Source organism: Jaculus jaculus, chromosome 9, assembly GCF_020740685.1.
Source record: "Jaculus jaculus isolate mJacJac1 chromosome 9, mJacJac1.mat.Y.cur, whole genome shotgun sequence".
Classification (NCBI taxonomy): Eukaryota; Metazoa; Chordata; class Mammalia; order Rodentia; family Dipodidae; genus Jaculus; species Jaculus jaculus.
In genome coordinates, this window is record NC_059110.1 from 120,770,093 (window position 1) to 120,792,174 (window position 22,082).

The following is a 22,082-nucleotide window of genomic DNA, read 5'->3' on the forward strand; positions in this document are numbered from 1 at the left end:
GCATCTCAACAGCTAAGCCGTCTCTCCAGCACTCACCAACTTTTAATTATTTATTTATTTGCAAGCAGAGAGACAGATAGAGAAGAGGGACAGCCAGAAAGAATGGGCATACCAGGGCCTCCAGCCACTGCAGATGAACTACAGATGCATGTGCCACCTTGCACATCTGTCTTTACATGGGTAATGGGAAATTGAACCTGGGTCATTAGGTTTTGCAGGAAAGTGTTTTAACCGCTAAGCTAAGCCATCTCTCTAGCTCCCTCCACCCCCACTTTTATTTATTTATTTATTTTGGTTTTTCAAAGAAGGGTCTCACTGTAGCCCAGCCTGACCAGGAATTTGCTATGGAGTCTCAGGATAGCCTTTAACACACTGTGATCCTCCTACTTCTGTCTCTCGAGTGCTGGGATTAAAGGTGTTCATGACCACTACCCCCCACCCCACTTTTGAGGCAGGGTTTCACTCTAACCCAAGCTGACCTGGAACTCACTCTGTAGTCCCAGCCTGGCCTCAAATTCTAGGTGATGCTACCTCCCTCCCAAGTGCTGGGATTGAAGGTATGCACGACCATGCCTAGCCTAAAATCTTTAAAAATCCATTTTACAATCTCAGGTCTCCTCAGGAGAAATAGGCTAGATTGTTTTTTAAGATGGGTCTCTAGCCTAAACTGACCCCGACCTCATAGCTCTGGCTGGCCGGATTCCCCCACCTCAGTCTCCTGAGTGCTGGGATTAAAGGTGTGAACCACAAAACCAGCTTGTTTTTGTTGTTGTTGGGGTTTACTTTTTTTGTGTGGTGGGGGCTGAACGTAGGGTCTCACTCTAGCCCAGGCTGACCAGGAACTCAACTCTGTAGCTCAGGCTGGCCTCTGAACTTGAGGAAATCCTGCTTTCTGGATGTTGGCATGGCAGGCAGGTTTGTGCCAACATGCCTATTCCATTCCTATCTTACAGATGATAAAATTGAACCCCAGAGAGGCCGTGCAACTGACGTTCCCTCTCTTAGTCCTCTCATTTGGGGGACACAGTTTTTGAAGCAGCAGAGGCACCCACAGGTCAGAGGAAGAAGGGAGGGGGGCCGGTGGCTCTCCCTTCCAGATCCCAAACTACAGCATTGTCTATATCTACCCCTCATTTTCCTCTGCCCAGCGTGAAAAGCAGCCTGTGGTGGTCATAGAGGACAGAGCAGAACGCCTCCTACCTCACGCCCTGAGAGGTGACATTGTGGGTCACTTAGCTGGTTCTCAAATGTCTCCAGCACCCTGCCGAGACAAGTTGCAAAAGGTGCCATCCTTCGCAAGACTGGGCCTTCATCGGTGCCCATGTGAGCAACAGCAAATCAACCTGTCGCCTCATTCACCTCTTCTCACCCTGCAGGCAAGAGTTCAGACACCCTGACGTGCAGAGGCAGGGGAATGCCCAAACCTAACAAGCACCGCGCTGGGCCGTCGGGCAGTGGGCTGAGCCCAGGGAAAACTGCTTTCTGGAAGCCTTCTCCTGCTGGACTTCTATTCCCAGGTCTGACCTCGGCCTGGGAGGTGAACTCCTCTTCAGGGTTCCCCACTGCGGCCACTGTCTTCCTCGCAAGTCTCAGTCCAGGCTGCGGGACACTCAGCAAAACTTCGGTCCTCTACGAGACCCCAGCGCGCCCTCTAGCGGACACGGTGGTGGCCGTGGTGCCCTCCTCCACCCACCCAGCCACGCGCCCGCCGCGCGGAGAGCACCTGGGCGGACCGAGGCTCCACCGCGCAGACTGGCAGACCCAGATGGTGAGTGACTGACAGCCGCTCCCCTCCCCCGCCCCGGGACAGGAGCTCGGTACCTATCTCGGTCACCAAAGAACCTGGCAGTGGGGCCGAAGGCTGCGTCCCCTTGCACCCCAGGGACATGGCCACAGGTGACTGTCGCACGTCCCTCGCTTACATTGTCCAGCTCCCAGCAGGCTGGCTAGCTCCCCCCCATACCCCGCCCCAACTCTTTATTTTTATTTTGCTTTGGATGGGCCTGGGGACCTGGAGCCAGCCCGGATGGGGGTAGGGAGAGGGACGTCCCCGCCAGGGGTCCAGGAAGAAGGGAAGGGGAGCAGGGGTTGTCTCCTGCCAGAAAGCAGTCTTCTTCGAAGGGAGGAGACGGGGGTGTGAGTGAGAAGCTGGGGGCGGAGCGCGCGCGGGGGAGGGGCCGCTGCCAGGAACGCGCGGCCGGTGTTGGCACCGCGCCCGCCCCGCGCCCCGCCGCGCTTTGTCTCCGCGTGCATCTGGGCTCGGCGGGTCGGGGCCCCGGGCTCGAGGCCCGCCCCCGGCCCCGCGGCCCCTCCCTCGGCCTGGGCGCGCAGCCTTTCACCGCCGCGAATAGTGACTAAACATTACAAGAAGGCCGGCCGCGCAGTTCCAGGAATCGGGGGGGCGGGGCGCGGCGGCCGCGTATATACCCGCGAGCGCGGCCTCCGCCGCTGCTCCGAGCCGGACACGCTCCCCGCACTGCCGCCGCCGCCCTCGTCCTCGCCGCCGCCGCGGCCCCTCGCCCTCGGTCCCCCCCCCTCCTCTGGCGCTGCCCGCCTGGCCCTCTCCCCCCGCGGGCGCGTGGGATCGGCCCGAGGGACCGCGCGCTCCGGAGAGAGCCCCTTTGTGGACTTCACGGCCGCCAACATCTGGGCGCTGCGCGGGCCACCGCTGGCCGCCGCGCCGCCGCCTCGCCTTGGGGACCGTAGGAAGCGTAGCCCCGAGGCCGGAGACTTCGGTTCGGGACCAGGTAGGAAGGGAGGAGGGGAGGGCACGGCGTAGGGAAGGGTGGGGGCCTTGCTTCGGCTCAAGGAGCTTTTTCCCGGTTTCTCCTCCCCTTCCCGGGTCATTCCCGGCAGGGAGGGGACGAGGTTGGGGGACAGAGCGGATGGAAGCCGGAGATCCCAGGTTCCCGGAATACTCAGGCTGGGGGCTCTCGGGTTTCTCCAGTCCCCTCCCCACCCTGTTCCCCCTACCCCATCCGTACCTCGGGTTTCTCTCCCTCCTTCCCCAACCCTGGTCCTCGTCGCCCCGGGTCACCGGACTGAACGGCGCCCAAGGCGTCCCGGGGCTTCTGGTCTTGGTCCCCACCCCGGCCGCGCTCTTGGAGACTCAACTTCCGCGCGCGAGTTTTCCACTCGGCGTCCTTCCTAGTGTGCCCGGGGCCAGGCGACGGCAGAGGCTGGGCGGGTTTCTCCGGGTAGCCGGGTCGGGCAGCGGGTGTCCCCCGTCGCCGGGGCGGGCCGGGCCGGGCCGGGCGCGCTGGAGGATTCCGGGTACTCACGCGGCGCGCTCCTTCCTCTCCTCAGCCCCCCGGGATGCGGTAGCGGCCGCTGTGCGGAGGCCGCCGAGCAGCAGCAGCCGCCGCCGCCGCGCAGATCCACGCTGGCTCCGTGCGCCATGGTCACCCACAGCAAGTTTCCCGCCGCCGGGATGAGCCGTCCCCTGGACACCAGCCTGCGCCTCAAGACCTTCAGCTCCAAGAGCGAATACCAGCTGGTGGTGAACGCCGTGCGCAAGCTGCAGGAGAGCGGATTCTACTGGAGCGCCGTGACCGGCGGCGAGGCGAACCTGCTGCTCAGCGCCGAGCCCGCCGGCACCTTCCTCATCCGCGACAGCTCGGACCAGCGCCACTTCTTCACGCTCAGCGTCAAGACCCAGTCGGGGACCAAGAACCTACGCATCCAGTGCGAGGGAGGCAGCTTTTCGCTGCAGAGTGACCCCCGGAGCACGCAGCCGGTGCCCCGGTTCGACTGCGTACTCAAGCTGGTTCATCACTATATGCCGCCCCCCGGTGCCCCCTCCTTCTCCTTGCCACCGACGGAACCCTCATCCTCGCCTACTTCCGAGGTGCCGGAGCAGCCACCCGCCCAGCCGCCCCCCGGGAGCACCCCACGGAGAGCCTATTACATCTACTCTGGGGGCGAGAAGATCCCCCTCGTCTTGAGCCGCCCCCTCTCCTCCAACGTGGCCACCCTGCAGCATCTCTGCCGGAAGACGGTTAACGGCCACCTAGACTCCTATGAAAAAGTCACCCAGCTGCCTGGACCCATTCGAGAGTTCCTGGACCAGTACGATGCTCCACTTTAAAGAGCAAAAGGGCAGGGGTTGGAGCGGGGCCTGGGTCCCCTCCTCCGAGGCACATGGCACAAGCACAAAGATCCAGCCCCAGTCAGTCCTGTCGCTCTGGGTGAGCCAGGGACCACGCAGGCTCCCTTTTCCGGCCCTCCCCTCTGCCGAGTGGGGCAAGTTGGACCTGGAATGTGTTGAAGGGAAGGGGGAGTGCCATCGCCTCCCCTCCCTGGGCTCCAGCTTCTCAGAGGACCCAGCTGGCCTGGTGGGACAATAGCAGCAACGACAAGTGGATTCTCCTCTTCCCTTCATCCACACCCCCCTGCTTCCCTAGGTTGGGGGGGGGCGCCTCAGAGTGTTAACTAATGACAACTGCAGGGGAATCTTCAAACTTTCCATCGGAACTTGTTTGCCTCTGATTTCGTTTAAACCTGAGCAGGCGCCAGGCTTGAAGGATGGAAGAGAGAGCCCTTGAGAAGTGGGGGTGGGGTGGGGAACGGGACTGCAGGCTGGCCAAGGAAATGGCCACTCACCCTGTCAAGCCCAGGTGAGGAGTGGTGGCAGCGTGCTCCCTGGCTGCAGGGAGATGGAAAAGGGGGGTTACCTAAATAGAGCCATCCTGATGCCCCCGTCCCTTGGGGCAGCCAATGAAACCCAGGTCCCAAAGTCCACTGGTGCCCCAGATCCCTTCCCCGTTTCAAGGAGGAAGTGGCATTTGGAAGGGGGATGGGTGGAGCTGGTCAGTTGGCCTCCTTTCCCAGGACCTGGGAAAGGCAGGTGAAGAAACGAGCCATCTTGGACCTCAGGTCCCCTAAAGAAGATGGGGGATTATACTTTGTGCCTCCTATGTCTGCCTAGGAGACTTGCCTTAAATGCTCCCTGTCCCATGGATAGGGACTGGCGCACAAGGAGCCAAACACTCAACCAATCAGGCAGGACTCACCCAGCTGCCCCTGACCGGGGGAAGTGGGAGGAGGTGGGGAGACCTCAGCCTCCCTGGTGGGCCCTGGGTGGGTGCTGGCCAGTCCTAGGCACCTTGAAGTCCGCAGAGCCAGCAAGTCCCATGGCCCTCCAGGCCTGCAAAGCCCTCCCTCCTGGCCTGGGCTGGGGAGTGGAGTTGGGGGAGGCAGGAAGTGCTGGAGAAGCGAGCGCCCGCCACCCCAGCTGCTCTGGCTGGGTTACAGCACTGGTCAGTATCAGCTCACAAGAATGTAGCAGGGAGGGGATTACCTGGAACTGCTCTTGTCTGTGGGGCTGGAGGGGGACGACAAATACACACGTTTTTCTGTGTCAGGTATGGGGCTGGGTGGGGCAGCTGTGTGTTGGGGTGGCTTTTTTTCTCGTTTTTGTTTGTTTTTTAATAATGTTTACAATCTGCCTCAATCACTCTTTTATAAAAGATCCCACCTCTCGCCCTGGCCCCCTCTTTCCCCCACTCAGGCCTTCGAGGCTGTCAGGAGATGCTTGAAGAACCCACCCAAACCCCGGTTCAAGTCAAACTTTGCACATATTTATATTTATACTCAGAAAAGAAACATTTCAGTAATTTATAATAAAGAGCACTATTTTTTAATGAAAAAAATGTGTGACTTGAGCTTTCTTACCCGCTCCCCTTCTCTGCCATGATTTCTCTACCACCTCGAAAAGAGGGCCAGCCCTGCCACTCGGGTCTCTGCCTCAGCCCTACGAGCATATACATCAGCCTGACCCTGTGTGTGTCACAGGCAAGCCAGCTAGGCAGCCACTGAGGGGTAATTCCTGCTAGTCTGATTCAGCTCTGACTGTACACAAAGAATATACAGGGTAGTTCGAAGGAAGTTGCAACTTCAAAGGGTACAAAAGGGAGCAGGCTGAGCTGTGGCCAAAGCTATTAGAAGCCCACCAGTTATTTGGCAGGTAGGTGCTCTGAGAAAGTAAGCCTAGATTTGTGGGGGGGGGGTAGTCCTGACAGTGACTTGTGACTTCAGCCCTCACACCCTGTGGGGAGAGGTGATCCCCTTGTATGCAGGTGGGTCTCTGAGACAGGTGTTGATGGTTTCCTGCCCGCGGTTCACCAGGCAGGGTCCTAGCAGGAGAAGCAACCGTCTCTTCCATCTACAGTTTCTTCCACACTTAACAAGCTTCCTGGTTTGGGTCTCGCAGGCATCCCACAAAGCAAAGCTGTGAGCTCTGTGAACTGGTCATTTCTGGGGCCTAAAGAGCTGCTCCACATAAATATTTGTCCATTGAGTGATGGCAGCAACTCAGGTTCTGGGAGGTTAAGCAACCCGCCCAAGGACACAGCACCTGAGACTGGGAACGAACGACGCAGAGTTGGAACCCGTGGGCATTTGATTTCCAAAGCTGGGGAGCAGTTGATTGCCTCTTAAATAAAGAAAAGCAAGAAGTTAGTTCCCACCTGCACACACTAGGGTTGGCAAATAAAGCAAAAGACGCTCCTGCAATGCTTTCCTTTCCTGCTTCCTTCCTTTGCTCCCCAGACCTGAGCAGGTGGGAGATGAGGTTGATCTGGGCTCCTTGTCTGAGTTTCAAGTGCCTGAACCATGCGGCAGAGCGTCCACTGGGCTCCCAGTATCCAATAAATTACCCCAGGAGTCAGTGTCCCCAAAGCAACTAGGAGAACAAACAAACAACGTCCTTTTTCTTTCCCGTTTCCTGGCCTTGTGGGGGAAATGATCTAAAAGGATGAGAGGGGGCCGGGCCAAGCAGGAGACCACTGAGTGGACGGAGCACATGGGACTCAACACTAAAGGGACATCAACACTGGAACTGGATTCGCAGACACATCTATCCCCGGTGTCCTCCGGGAGCTAAGAGCTGGGGGAAACTTCTTTGTCCCGGATCCTGCCTGGGGTCCGCTGCCTGTAGCCACACAGCACTGCTGCAGCGGGAAGGACAGCCTTTGTGGAACCTGGAGTGCACTAGGCTTCTATCCTTGGCCCCCCAGGGAGTTAGCTGTTTGGCCAGAGGTCCTAGGCTCACATTGTACTTGTCTGCTCTCCTCTGCCTTCCTCCTGGAGGCTGAGACTTGGACTGGGGAGACCCTGACTTATATCCCTACGTACAGTTCACTGCCCGTGGGAGCTTTCTGTGTCTCCAATTCAGATCAGATTGGTGGAAGCCTCAGGATTTGCACACCAGGAAAACGAGCCAGAGGATGTAAAAGGCAACTTACATTCACCCAGTGAGCTAGCGCCCAGCAAGTCTCTCTGTCTCTCCCGGGCCAGTGGCTCCTTCCTTTCTTCCCTCCCTCCCGGCCCTGTAACGCACACTAGTCCCTCTGTGAGTCTGGACTGTCAGGGAACAACACTCCTCCGTCGGCCTTGGTCCTGGCAGCCTGGGCAAGGGCTACTCCCGGTTCCAAGTCCGGGAAGGACTTGCAGAGTGTGGGACAAACTCCACGTGGCTTGAGCAGAGACACCCCGGGGCAGAGAGGGGACAGACGGCTGTTCAGGGCCCTCTGCTCTATTTTCTTGCTTCTACAGCTGCACGAATCCACCCAAGAGGCCCCAAGCTCCCCGCTAAGTGCTGTTTTGGGCAGGCCTCCTGATGATTGCGAGCCAGGAATGGGAAATCCAAGGCCTGCTTGGGGGTGGCGGTGAGGGGGTGGGGAAGGAGGAGGCCACAGGCAGGGAGCCCGGGCATGGAAATAAACCCGCACCAAGTATCCCAGGCTAGAGACCGAGTGGGGGTGTTGGGGAGGGGGCACAGCAGGGGTGGGCACCAGGCGGAGAGGTGACGGGCTGGGGAGGGCGCAGAGGCGACGATCAGCGGGGCTGGGCCGACGTAGGGGCGGGAGGGGGACCAGGCCCGGGTGAGCCGAGCCCCTGGGCCGCGCGGCCCCTTTCTTTCCGCGCCCCGCCCCCCTCGGGTTTCGGCGGCCGCCGGGCGGGCGGGCGGGCGGGCGCGTCGCTCGGAGGCCGCCCTCTGCCAGGAAGAGTCACTTCCCGGACGCCGCGGGAGCCCTGGAGGAGCTATGCGAAGAATGTCCGCGCGCGGCGCGGCGCGGCGCGGCGCAGCGCAGCGCAGGGGGCGGCACCTCCCCGGCCACGCCCCCGGCCCGCCGCGCCGCGCCGGCCACGCCCCCGCCCGCCGAGCGCCGTCGCCACGGCAACGGGATCACAGGCGTGGGGCGCTGTTTATTCTCAGCCCAGTGCCAGGAAACTGGGCTCGGAGGCCGCCGGGCGCGCATCCCCGGGTGGGGGCGGGAAGGAGTCCGTCATTGGTCACCGAGGGTCAGTGACCCCCTCCCCCCCGCCACCCGCCGGGACACTACTCAGAAAAGCCCTGACCCTCCTCCGGCTACGCGCGCATCACGTTTGCTGGCCCTGGAGGAGCAAACCTGCCTTTGCCCCACCACGACTCCATCCAGGCAGGGATCCTCTCCCGGAGCGCGCGGCCCCCTGCCTCTGCCAGGCCACTGGCGCGTCCACTCTGCACATCGTCGTCGGGGTGTCCGGGAATGTTCGAGGCTCGGGCGATTTAGGGTTCAACAAGACAAAAAGGCCTGAGCCGGGCATGGTGGCGCACTCGGGAGGCAGAGGTAGGAGGATCGCCGTGAGTTCGAGGCCACCCTGAGACTACATTGTGAATTCCAGGTCAGCCTGCACTAGAGTGAGATCGTACCTCGGAAAAAAAAACAAGAAACAAAACAACAACAAAGACCAAAAGGCCTGCACCTCCCAGAACAATGAATTAGTAAATATGTAAATGAAGTAAATAAGGACATGTCTTGTGTCATTGAGCATGTTTTCACGACATGGCATACCCCCGGCTTTGTGAGGGAGAACGGCCGGCTGTAAGCCTGGTAAATTAGGGCTGGTCACTGGAGAAACAGGTTCCAAATCTAAGGATAATCCTTTCAAGGAGGTGGAGGAGAAGGAGGGAGAGAGAGGCAGGCCCCAGTTTAGAACCCAAGGCTCATTCCTTAAACCCCTTTTTTTTTTTTTTTTTTTTGGTTTTTCGAGCTAGGGTCTTGCTGTAGGCCAGGCTGACCTGGAATCCTCAGACTGGCCTTGAACTCACAGTGAACCTTCTACCTCTGCCTCCCAAGTGCCACCACACCCAGCTCTTAAACCCCTTTTCAATCTGTCCAGAGTCCCTCACCTTATTTCCCAGACCCTCTGAAAGCCTATGGCTGGTCCCCTGGGGTGTGGACAAAACTGCAGATTGCTGGACTCCATCTGCAACTCTTGTGAATCCGACACCCAAAGGGAAACCTAGAATCTGTATATGAGGCCCTTCCTATGACTCACAGACCACCTGCAGGGGGAAAGCATGCTTGGGTCTCCAGACTTCCAGGACAGGCAGTTACCTCCTAATACCCTGACTAAGCCGGAGCTGGAAAATGTGTGTGCAGAGAGAAGACCCGGCATTCACCTGCGTCCTCCGCAGCTGCAGCATGCCTAGACAGGTTCGGCCCTTTTCTGTCCCCAGGCTCCAGTTCCAGGTCCCGGGACCCAAGGACAGAAAGGGCCAGGGAGAATGATGGTGTGTTCCCTTCCTGGTGCTGAGCCCTCCCAGCTGTGCTGTGCTGGGAACAGGCCAAACGTTTGTGAAATCCTTGGGTGAGCCTGACCCACTCTCATGAGGACTGCCTGTGGAAGCTGGTGCCGGGAGGGGGGATGGGGGGCTGTTCCCAGAAGCAGGGAGAACTCTGGACTTCCCACTCCTGAGCGCTCTGGATTGCGGCACAGCCTTAAGCAACAGCAGCAGCCTGGAAGGCAGCTTGTGGGGAGAAGCAGAGGCCCCGTGCTTTTCCAAAGAGAAACTCGGGCCTCTGTATGCTGCAGCTGTGGACTGCCTGCACCCCGTATAATCGCTGCTGTTTCTCATAGCAATATATTCAAGACCCAGCTTCAGGAGAGCCCAGACTTAAAAAAGAAAAAAAAAAAAAAGAAAAACGAATGCCGGTTTGTTGTGCACATGACACAAGAAAATTCATTTCCTCTCTTTCTCCTCCCTTCCCCCAATCTTGCATGATAAAATCTGTAATATACAGACTATAGAGGGTAGGGCTAGGGTATGAAATATACACTCCCGAGTCCCCCAGGAAGCTGTGGTGCCGCACAACTCCAGAGGGCGCTATTCCTGATACGCTCTCTGTGCATGGGTTCTATGAGGGTGTGAGATGGGGGCTTCCCGGGTCCTGGACTTGAGGGTGACTCGCGGCCCCTGATGGCTGCACGCACAATGACAGTGACGCCACCGTGCCTTGGAGGCCAGTGACAACAGGGTGTATTCCTGTCTTCAAGATGCTCTCAGTCCGAAAGGGGAACCCAACTGAAAACCGAGAAGCATCCTAAAAAGGAATGGGTATAAAAATAAAACGGTTTACAGGGTACAGCTGGGGGTGTCGGGGAGGAAATGGCCTACGGTGGCTTCCCAGAAGGGGAAGACGGTGAGTTGAGGAGAAACAGCAGGATGTCTTCCACAGCTCAGAGCAGGCATTCTGTGCAGCGGAACAGAGAAACGGCCAGGAAAAGGGAAATTTGGGGGAACTCTGGCAACTCTGGTATGTCCCCACGGGGCACATCTGTGGAAGACTCATCTTCTAAAAATACTGTTTTTGTCATGTCTCACATGCAGCCCAACCCATGATTTCCACGCTGCTGCTTTCCCTTGGCAGTCTCCACCAAGCCAGGTTTCCCAACCCTGGGGCTCTAAGTACTGCAGAAAGCAATCTTCACCTCCCCCGCCCACCCCCCACCCCCCCACTCCCCACTCTGCCACGTGATTCTCATCAGGGTGGTCCCCTCACCTGCACTTGCCCCCAACTTCTGTCTGCAGCTCACCTCTGGGGATCATCCCATCTGCCCAGCCTTCCTTCTCTTCACTCCTGCCACTGTTGGGACTGCCTTGGAACCTTCCAGACCGCCTTCTTCGACAGCCTTAGCCCTGGAGACCTCTTTCTCTCTCTCCCTCTCCCTGAAACATACAAAGGCTCCATTCACCTGGTCACATAACTGTCTCTTTCCAAAGTGGACTGTGAACACTCAGAGTGAGAAATCACCGCTCTTCAGTGATGACTGCATGCCATGTCTACATCAGGCACGGTGTCTTCTGCCATTGAAGCCCCCACTTCCAGTGGGCTCTGTCCCCAACCCCTTCTCTAGCTTTTTTGTGTTCTTCTGGCTTGTGGTAGAAACCCTCAGACACTGGCCTTGTGGCATTACAAAAGAAGAAGGTCTTTTTAAGTAATAGGGTGTCCTAAACTATTCAAATAACAGTTGTTTATTCACAACTTTAATTTTTTTGTTTTTTATTTTGTTTTTGATTTTCGAGGTAAGGTCTTGCTCTAGCCCAAGCTAGACCTGGAATTCACTATGGAGTCTCAGGGTGGCCTTAAACTCATGGTGATCCTCCTACCTCTGCCTCCCAAATGCTGGGATTGAAGGCCTGTACCACCACACCCAACTATTTTATTTTTATTTATTTATTTATTTATTTATTTATTTTTGTTTGTTTTTTGAGGTAGGGTCTCACTCTAGCCCAGGCTGACCTGGAATTGACTACGTTGTCTCAGGGTGGCTTCGAACTCATGGCGATCCTCCTACCTCTGCCTCCTGAGTGGTGGGCTTAAAGACGTGCGCCACCACACCTGGCTTAAGTGTTGTTTTTTTTATTGATAGCTTCCATAATTATAGACAATAAACCATGGTAATTCCCTCCCCGCCCCCCGCCATATTGAATCTCTGATCCTGATCCTACCACCTGATTACAGGCATGTAGCATGCACCTTCATGCCCAGGTTATGCAGTGCTGGGGATGGCACTCAGGGCCCCATGCATGGTGGGCAAGCCCTCCACCCACTGAGCTGTCCCCCCAGCCCTAAATATGTGAACTCTTTTTCATATTTTTATTTTTATTTATTTATTTGAGACAGGGAAAGAGGAAAAGAGAGAGAATGGTGGGTGCGCCAGGGCTTCCAGGCACTGCAAACGAATTCCAGATGCACGTGCCACCTTATGCATCTGGCTTACGTGGGTATTAGGGAATGGAACCTGGGTCCTTTGGCTTTGCAGGCAAGTGCCTTAACCACTAAGCCATTTTTCCAGCCCTGTGAACGTTAAAAAAAATTATTTATTTATTTATTTTTGTGCTTATTTGAGAACGACAGAGAGAGAAAGAGGCAGATAGAGAGAGAGGGAGAGAGAATGGATGCGCCAGAGCCTCCAGCCACTGCAAACAAACTACAGATGCATGCGCCACCTTGTGCATCTGGCTTACATGGGTCCTGGTGAATTGAGCCTTTGAACCGGGGTCCTTAGGCTTCACAGGCAAGCACTTAACCGCTAAACCATCTCTCCAGCCCTGTGTACTCTTTTTCTTGAGGTGCTGAGGATTGAACCCAGGGCTTTACAACGTGTTAGTCAAATGCTCTGCCACTGAGCTACGTCACCAGCCCAAGAAAAAGAATTCTAGTAGGCCACCTCAATATGATGGCAGAAGTGCAGATAAAATAAAGAAAACCACTTTCCGCATGAGCATCTGTGATGTAGTAGGATTCAGGGCCTGTTCCAGTCACAGACAAGTCGTGGTAAAGCCCTCTGGAATGGGTTACCTGACTCAGGATCTCTTGCCCTTCCCACAGTGGGAGAACCATCCTCCCCACCCCGGAACTCCACTTAGCAGCAATTTTGAAAGCCCTTGGCTCCTATCGGCCAGCACCATGGTCAGCCCTGGAGGCAGGCCCTGCCTTCCTCCAGACCCTGGGTGGATGGCGGGAGTGCAGACAGCCCATCTCCCAGCCTGGAAGCCCCGGCTGTTTCCAACAGAGAATCCACAAGATACCCAACAAGGCCTCTGACTTGGCTGGAAACTCCAGATCACCCCACACTATCCTTTCTGAAAACTGGGGTGATAAAAGGCGGTGGTGCAGGAAGTGACTTCTAAGTTCCTTTTATTTGTTTTTGCCTTCCTCCCCCACCAGGAAGGGTCTCACTCTAAACCAGACTGACTTGGAAATGGAATCCACACTATAGTCACAGACTAGCCTCAAACTCAGTTATCCTCCTATCTCTTGAGTGCTGGGATAAAAGGCATGTGCCACCATGTGCACTAAGTTCTTTTTTTATCTCAATTTTTATTAACCTTTTCCATGATTATAAAAAATATCCCATGGTGATACCCTCCCTCCCCACCCCCCACTTTCCCCTTTGAAATTCCATTCTCTATCATATCCCCTCCCCATCTCAATCAGTCGCTCTTTTATTTTGATGTCATGATCTTTTCCTCCTCTTATGATGGTCTTGTGTAGGTAGTGTCAGGCATGGTGAGGTCATGGATATGCAGGCCATTTTATGTCTGGAGGGAGCACGTTGTAAGGAGTCCTACCCTTCCTTTGGCTCTTACATTCTTTCTGCCACCTCTTCCACATTAGACCCTGAGCCTTGGAAGGTGTGATCGAGATGTTACTCAGTATTCCAGTCACTTCTTTCCAGCACTATGATACCTTCTGAGTTGTCCCAAGGTCACTACTATCTGAAAAGAGAAGAGTCTCTACCCAGAGTGAGAGTAGCCTTAACACAAGGGTATAAATATTAAGAAAAGTGCTTACTGGGCAGTTTGATAAGCATAGTATATACATTTTTCTAGACATCAGCAGATGTTACACCCCTAGGGCTCATGACTATCCCTGTTTTAAGTTTTCAGTATCAGGGATGTGTTTTCCCCCATAGAGTGGGCCTCCAGTCCAATTGGAGGGCAGTTAGTTTCCACCATGACAGACGTGCCACTATTGCACCTGTTGGCTCATTTGGCCTGGCTGACCAATTATAAGGCTTGCAGTGTCCACTGTTGAGTATCTTCACTGGTGATATCTCTTTCTCCCATTGAACTACATGTAGAATGGCTTCTTCCAGCTTTCTGTCAGCTGGTCTACATGGAGGAGGTTATCAGCTCAGTTCCAGCAGGATTTCTCAGTGGCCTTGCAGCCCAAGTATGTGGAGTCTTCAGCAGTAGGGTCTTACCATCTATTCCTAGTGGGAAGCCAAGGGCCTTGGCAATGGCCTGTAATGTTTTGGGGACGTTAGGGACCTCCCTGACTAAGTTCCTTTTTGTTGTGGAATCCTGTGAAAGGAAGCTGGTGGGAGAGGAGCCAGCCAGGGGTGGAGAAGGCCTGGCAGGGGGGCTACCCAGCCACCTTGTCCAAGGAAGGAGAGAGACAGTCAGTGGTTCTGGAGTACTGCCCCAGACGTTGGGGTTTCCCCATCAGACTCCTCAGAAACCTCATGGGGCTAGAGTTTGAATCAGAACTCAGCCAGGACCCTGAGGAGGTTTGGGCCACAGCTCTGGAGAGTGTGTGTGTGTGTTAGGGGTTGGGCAGCAGCGCAATCAACACCCTCTCCCGGGCCATCTTCCAGGCCTCTCCAGTCTAAGAGAAGCAATCAGAAGGTCGACGGAGGCACCCAGTTGCAGCAAGAGACCTTGTGCCTGCGCACAACACAGTTCAGGGACTGAGCTGTCAGTTCTGAGTGGATGACTTCAAGGCCCTAGGGCTGCCAGGCCAGGCTGTGTGCCTAGTAGGAGAGCTGCTTGGACAAGAGCCAAGTTTCATGCTGGGAAGAGGTTTCAGGTCCCTTGCAGAAAGATGGGGAAGTGGCCAGGAATGATAAGAGAATTTCCCAGAGGCAAGACATATGCATACACACATGTTGCTGCTTGCATACTCTGGGCTTTCTGTGCATAAAAGTGACAGGAGGAAAATAAATAAATAAAAAGGTTGTTTTTTTTTTTTTTTTTTTTAAAGGAAGGGGGCTGGAGAGATGCCAGTTAAGGCCTTTGCCTACAAAGCCAAAGGACCTCAGTTTGATTCCCCAGGACCCACATAAGCCAGATGCACAAGGGTGGTGCATGCGTCTGGAGTTCATTTGCAGTGGTTGGAGGCCCTGGCGTGTCCATTCTCTCTCTCTCTCTCTCCCTTGCCTTCTCAAATAAATAAATTAATTAATTCAAAAAAATTTTAAAGTAACAGAAGGCTCTGTCCCTTGGATGCTACACTGTCTTTACACAGGTGTCCAGGGCTTGTCAAGCTCCAGGTGTGGACAGGACAGCCAATCTCAGACCACCAGGCAGAGACCATGGCAGGGGTCCTCTCTATCCAGACCCAGGATCAAAAGAGGACCTTGGAAAAGCTGGGCATGGTGGAGCCCGTGCCTTTAATCCCAGCACTTAGTAGACAGAGGTAGAAGGATCACCATGAGTTTCGAAGCTACTCGGAGACTACACGGAGAATTCCAGGTCAGCCTGGGCTAGACTGAGACCCTACCTTGAAAAATAAAAGTAAACAAATAAGTAAAAAGAGACCCTTGGCCTCCTAGGCCAGGTTTAAGTGCCTGAGTCAACCTGCCGGGGTGTAGGTGGAGCTCAGCCGCCCAATCTTGCTGGTCTCTCTAGGGTTCTATTGGAAGCACACAAGAACCACACAGCAGTACTGTGGGTCTCAGATTCCTGCTGGGCCCTGAGATAAGAAGAATAGATTGGGGCTGGAGATATGGCTTAGCGGTTAAGTGCTTGCCTGTGAAGGCTAAGGATCCCGGTTCAAGGTTCAATTCCCCAGGACCCACATTAGCCAGATGCACAAGGGGGCGCATACCTCTGGAGTCCGTTTGCAGTGGCTGGAAGCCCTGGCGGGCCCATTCTCTCTCTTTCTCCCTCTGTCTGTTGCTCTCAAATAAATAAAAATGTTTTTAAAATTAAAAAAAAAAAAGAATAGATTGCCATGCCACAGCCCTTTTCTAGGTCCTGGAATCAAGCACCTTCACCAGCGAATTTCATTTATTTGCAAACAGTTACGGCCGGGCTTCCAGTGTCCCTGGCACCACCGTGCCTGCTCGGAGCATAGGCGCTCGATAAACTCCACTCACCTCACCAGGCAGCGCTATCATTGTTCCTATTCATTTTGTACAAACTGATATTTATTTATTTATTCATTTTTTTTCCTTTGTTTTTCAAGGTACCATCTCGCTCTAGCCTCATCTGACCTGGAATTCACTCTGTAGTCTCAGGGTGACCTCAAACTCATGGTGATCCTCCTACCTCTGCCTCCCCAGTACTGGGATTAAAGGTGTGAGCCACCACTCCCGGCAGAAACTGATACTTACTTATTTTGGGGGTTCTCGTTTTTAATGTCTATTATTATTATTACTAACAAGATGTTTCGTATGGATACATAATGTGTGGGTACCCTCTTTTCCCTTGTCCCTGCCCCCATTCCATTGGGAACGCTCCTCAGTAGGGTTACAGGTATTTCCCACGGGGTTGTGGTTTATGTGAGAAACTGATATTTATTATCAAAAGCATATTCAATGTCAACAAGATGCTGCAACTAAAAAACAAAAACAAAACTGTTCTGCACTGGAGAGATGGCTTAGCAGTTCACAGACAGGATCTCTACCAGGCTTGGTGGCACACGCCTTAAATCCCAGCACACGGGAGGCAGAGGTAGGATAATTGCTATGAGTTCGAGGCCAGCCTGGGACTACAGAGTGAGTCCCATGTCAGCCTGAGCTAAAGTAAGACCCTACCTCAAATATACCACCTCCCACCCCAACCCACCCCAAAAAGATCAGGCATGTTGCTGGTGCAAGGAGCTGCCAGACTCGAAAGGACAGAGGACTAGCTGGCCCTGGCTCGGGCTTGTCCAGGCTCCACCTCCCACTGTCATAGGTACGTTGGGGTCACAGGTGCATGCACCACTGTGCATCTGGCTCTATTTGGATAGTGAGGAATTGAACCCAGGCCAGCAGGCTTTACAAGGAAGCACCTTTACCTACTGAGATATCTTCCCAGCTCAACAAAACAGTTCTTATTTTATTTATTTATGAGAAAGGGAGAGAGAGAAAGAGGCAGACAGAGGAAATGGGCACACCAAGGCCTCTAGCCATTGTAAACAACTCGAGATGCATGTGCCACCTTGTGCATCTGGCTTAAGTGGGTTCTGGGGAATCAAACTAGGACCTTAGACTTCGCAGGCAAACACTTTAACCTTGAAGCCATCTCTCTGGCCCCTGTTTATTTTTTATCTTAATTTTTGTTCATTTTTATTTATTTATTTGAGAGCGACAGACAGAGAAAGAGAGGCAGATAGAAAGAGAGAGAATGGGCATACCAGGGCCTCCAGCCACCGCAAACGAACTCCCTTGTGCATCTGGTTAACGTGGGTCCTGGGGAATCGAGCCTTGAACCGGAGTCCTTAGGCTTCACTGGCAAGTGCCTGACCACGAAGCCATCTCTCCAGCACCCCCCCCCCGTTTTTTTTTTAATTTATTTTATTTTTATTTTTTAAATTTTTATTAGCATTTTCCATGATTATAAAAAAAATCCCATGTTAATTCCCTCCCTTTCCCCCCACCCCACACTTTCCCCTTTGACCATTTTGTTTTTTTAACAGGGTTTCATGTAGCCCAGGCTGGCTTCAAACTATAGCAGAGGGTGGCCTTGAACTCCTCATCCTCCTGCCTCCACTTCCCAAGTGCTGGCATTACAGATGTGCACCATCATGCCCAGCTTGCTTGGTTTTGCTTTGTTTTGAGACAAAGTCTTGCTGTGTTGTCAATGCTAGCTTTGAATTTGCAGCAATCCTCCTGCCTCAGCCTCTGGAAGCTAGGATTGCAGAGGTGAGCCTCCCATTTTCCCCCTATGGAACAGAAAATTGTATAATTTTCCCAGGATCACACAGCCAAACTGGGGTAGAGCTGGGATCCAGCTTGAGGCCAGAGTGTGCATTGTGCCTCTGGGCCCAGCCTCACCTCAGCTCTGGCCCTGGGCAGGCAGCCTTGAATTGACAGAGGGCAAGAGGTGAGGGCAGAAGGGCAAAAAGGCTGCGTATGTGACCCACACCACTGTTCATGGTGTATGGCCTTGGGCAAGTGCCTGGGCTACTGCTCTATTCCTAGAGGTGCCAGTAAAACCTGTCTCTCGGCCAAGGGTGGTGGCTCACACCTTTAATCCCAAAACTGGAGAGGCTGAGGTAGGAGGATTGAAGTGAGTTCCATCCAGGTCAGCCTGGGCTAGAATGTGACTGTCTCAAAAAAAAAAAAAAAAAAAAAAAAGAGGTTTGGGAGAGATGGTTCAGTGGATAACATGCTCCAGGCTCAAGCTGGAATACTCACGTAAAAAGCGTGAGGCTTTTGCAGACTCTTGTAAGCCCAGGTTGTAATGTAGAGATGGGAGGCAGAGATAAGAAGCCCTCTAGGTAGGTCAGGACACGTCCATCTTGGCACATCTGTGGTCTTACTCACACGTGAACATTTACGCACACATGTACACACACACAAATAAATACATTTAAAAACGTTTTTATTTATTTGGGAGAGAAAGAGAAAGAGAAAATGGAACATCAGGGCATCTTACTGCTATGAAGGAACTCCAGACGCATGTGCCACTCTGTCTGGTTTTACATGGGTACTTGGGAATCAAACCTGGGCCAACAGGCTTTGCAAGAAAGTGCCTTCAACCACTGAGTCATTTCCAGCATTCCACAAATAAACATTTAAAAAATGTTTAGCCAGGCATGGTGGTGCATGCCTTTAATCCCAGGACTCGGGAAGCAGAGGTAGGAGGATCACCTTGAGTTCAAGGCTACCCTGAGACTACAGAGTGAATTCCAGGTCAGCCTGAGCTAGAATGAGACCCTACCTCGAAAAACCAAAACAAATAAAATTAAAAAAAAAAATGTTTAGGGGGTGTGATGGCGCACACCTTTATTTTAATCCCAGCTCAGGAGGCAGAGGTAGGTGGATCACTGTGAGTTCCAGGTCAGCCTGGGCTAGAGTGAGACCCTGCCTGGAAAAAAAAAATGTTTAAGGTCCATGGTTTCCTGTCTGAAGGGAGTGGAGAAAGTTGGAGAAATGTTCCTTCCTATTTTCTCCTTGGTCACTTCTAAACTTCTGCCTTACAGGTTTGATATATTTTCTTCTGCCTTACAGGTTTGATATATTTTCTTCTTGTTTTCTTTCTTTCTTTTTTTTTTTTTTTTTTTTTTTTGGTTTTTCGAGGTAGGTTCTCACTCTAGCCCAGGCTGACCTGGAATTCTCTCTGAAGTCTCAGGGTGCCTTGAACTCACAGTGGTCCTCCTACTCTGTCTACTAAATTCTGGGATTAAAAGGCGTGGGCCAGCACACCCAGCTTAATTTTATCTTATTTTAGGACTGGAGAGATGGCTTATTGGTTAAGGTGCTTGCCAGCAAAGCCAAGGTTCAATTTCCCAGTATAGTAAAGACAGATGCACAAGGTGGCCCATGCATCTAGAGTTCATTTGCAGTGGCAAGAGGCCCTGGCCCACCCATATTCTGTCTCTCTCTCACACACACAATAAAAAGAATTTTTGTTTTGTTTTTCCTTTTTCATGGTAGGGTCTCACTTTAGTTCAGGCTAACCTAAAATTCACTATGTAGTCTCAGGCTGGCCTCAAACTCACAGTGATCCTCTTACCTCTGCCTCCTGAGTTCTGGGATTAAAGGTGTGAGCAACCATGCCTGGCAAGATTTTTTTTTTTTTTTTTTTGACAAGTGTGGTAGCAAACACCTATAATTCCATTTCCAGGGAGGCAGAGGCAGGAGGATCACGAGTTCAAGGTTGTCCTTAGCGACTTAATGATTTGAGGTTAAACTGGGCTATATGAGACCGTGTCTCAAAAAACAAGGTCCAGACACTGAGAAATCCTGCTGGAACTGAGCTGATAACCTCCTCCATGGAGACCAGCTGACAGAAAGCTGGAAGAAGCCTTTCTGCATGCGGTTCAATGGGAAAAAGAGAAATCACCAGTGAAGATACTCAACAGTGGACACTGCAGCCAGGCCATATGAGCCAACGGGTGCAATAGTGGCACGTCTGTCATGGTGGAAATCAACTGCCCTCCAATTGAACTGGAGGCCCACTCTATGGGAGGGAACACATTCCTAATACTGAAAACTTAAAACAGGGATAGTCATGAGCCCTAGGGGTGTAACATCTGCTGCTGTCTGGCTAAATGTGTATACTATGCTTATCAAACTGCCCAGTAAGTACTTCTCATACCCTTATATTAATGCTACTCTCACTTTTGGTAGAGAATCTTCTGTTTTCAGATGGTAGTCACTTTGGGATGACTCAGAAGGCATCATGGTGCTGGAAAGAAGTGACAGGAGTGCTCAGCACTGCAATATCTCTATCATACCTTCCAAGGCTCAGGGTCTATTGTGGAAGAGGTGGAGGAAAGAATGTAAGAGCCAAAGGAAGGGTAGGACTCCTTACAACGTGCTCCCCCCAGACACAAAATGGCCTGGATATCCATGACCTCACGGTGCCTGACACTACCTACACAAGACCATCATAATAGGAGGATAATGGGCTGGAGAGATGGCTTAGCAGTTAAGCGCTTGCCTGTGAAGCCTAAGGACCCCGGTTCGAGGCTCGGTTCCCCAGGTCCCACGTTAGCGAGACGCACAAGGGGGCGCACGCGTCTGGAGTTCGTTTGCAGAGGCTGGAAGCCCTGGCGCGCCCATTCTCTCTCTCTCCCTCTATCTGTCTTTCTCTCTGTGTCTGTCGCTCTCAAATAAATAAATAAATAAAATTTTGAAAAAAAAGGGAAGAAAAATGGCCTCTTTTAAAAAAATAATAGGAGGATAAGATCATGACATCAAAATAAAAGAGAGATTGATTGAGACGGGGAGGGGATATGATGGAGAATGGAGTTTCAAAGGGAAAGTGGGGGGAGGGAGGGTATTATAATGGGATATTTTTTATAATCATGGAAGGTGTTAATAAAAAATTGATGTCATGATGGCTTAGCTGTTAAGGCACTTGCTAGCAAAGCCAAAGGACCAGGATCAATTCCCTTGAATCCACATAAACCAGATGCACAAGGTGGCCATGTGTCTGGAGTTCATTTGCTGAGGCAGGAGGCCCTAGTGGACCCATATTTACACTCACTCTAATAAATAAATAATAAAAATATTTTATTTTTTCAAGGTAGGATCTCACTCTAGCCAGGCTGACCTTGAATTCACTATGTATTCTCAGGGAAGCCTTGAATTTACAGTAATCCTTCTACCTCTGCCTCCCAAGTACTGGGATTAAAGGCATGAGGCATCCCGCCTGGCAAATAAATAAAAATCTTAATTTTTTTTTTCCAAGCCAAATCCAATGTTGTCCTCAAGTGATTTGGGAGGCGGGGGAAGAACGATTGCTTGAGCCTGGGAGTTCAGGACCAAACTGGGTAATGTACCTAGAACCCATCTGTACACGAGATGCAGAGGCTGGGGGGCCACGCTGTAACCCTAACACTCAGCAGACTGAGTAGAAGAGCAGCACCAGCTTTCTCTGGCAGTTCCGTTTGCCTCTCTGTCCCTATGGGATCCAGCAGGTCTCTGAACCTGTGCTATGGAGACGCAGAAGGAGCAGGAAGAGAGATTTTCTTTCCTTACGTCTTTCAGGAAGAGAAGATCATGCCCTTCCTTGTTCTTGGATAGAGGGACAGTGACTTATCCCTTTATGTTTTTTGGTTTTTTTATTTTTATTTTTATTTATTTATTTATTTGAGAGCGACAGACACAGAGAGAAAGACCAATAGAGGGAGAGAGAGAATGGGCGCGCCAGGGCTTCCAGCCGCTGCAAACGAACTCCAGACGCATGCGCCCCCTTGTGCATCTGGCTAACGTGGGACCTGGGGAGCCGAGCCTTGAACTGGGGTCCTTAGGCTTCACAGGCAAGCACTTAACTGCTAAGCCATCTCTCCAGCCCGACTTATCCCTTTATAACCACTAGAAATGCATTGGGCACTGGGGCAGGCGGGAAGATGTGCAAGGGTGGATCAGGCCTGCGTGGGGGCCCTGGAAGGGAGGGAGCGCCCCTCTCTGCCCGCCAGGGCTGGGGCTGCTCAGACGCTGCCTTGCTTCCCCACAGGGCTGCTTCCTGCCTTGCTCTGGTGAGTGAGCTTCAGCCTTGGCAGCCTTGAATGACCTCTGGCAGGAACTGGCCTCTAGAAACCTTCTGCTGAGCTTCCACAGGCAAGAAGGGGAGGGAGGAGCCT

At 53.0% G+C, this 22,082-nt stretch overlaps 1 protein-coding gene across 1 annotated transcript; it reads left to right on the forward strand.

The window, feature by feature from the left end:
- The first annotated feature begins 2,700 nt into the window (after window positions 1–2,700).
- Window positions 2,701–5,663, forward strand: Socs3 (suppressor of cytokine signaling 3). The gene is made up of 2 exons (XM_045159851.1): window positions 2,701–2,747; window positions 3,307–5,663. Exon 2 carries the CDS (start codon window positions 3,398–3,400, stop codon window positions 4,085–4,087), a length of 690 nt encoding a protein of 229 aa, XP_045015786.1. The 5' UTR covers window positions 2,701–2,747; window positions 3,307–3,397; the 3' UTR covers window positions 4,088–5,663.
- Window positions 5,664–22,082: the final 16,419 nt, after the last annotated feature.

What these genes read in the sequence shown, in the direction of transcription:
- Socs3 (XM_045159851.1), top strand. Translation starts at nt 3,398, where the DNA reads ATGGTCACCCACAGCAAGTTTCCCGCCGCCGGGATGAGCCGTCCCCTG.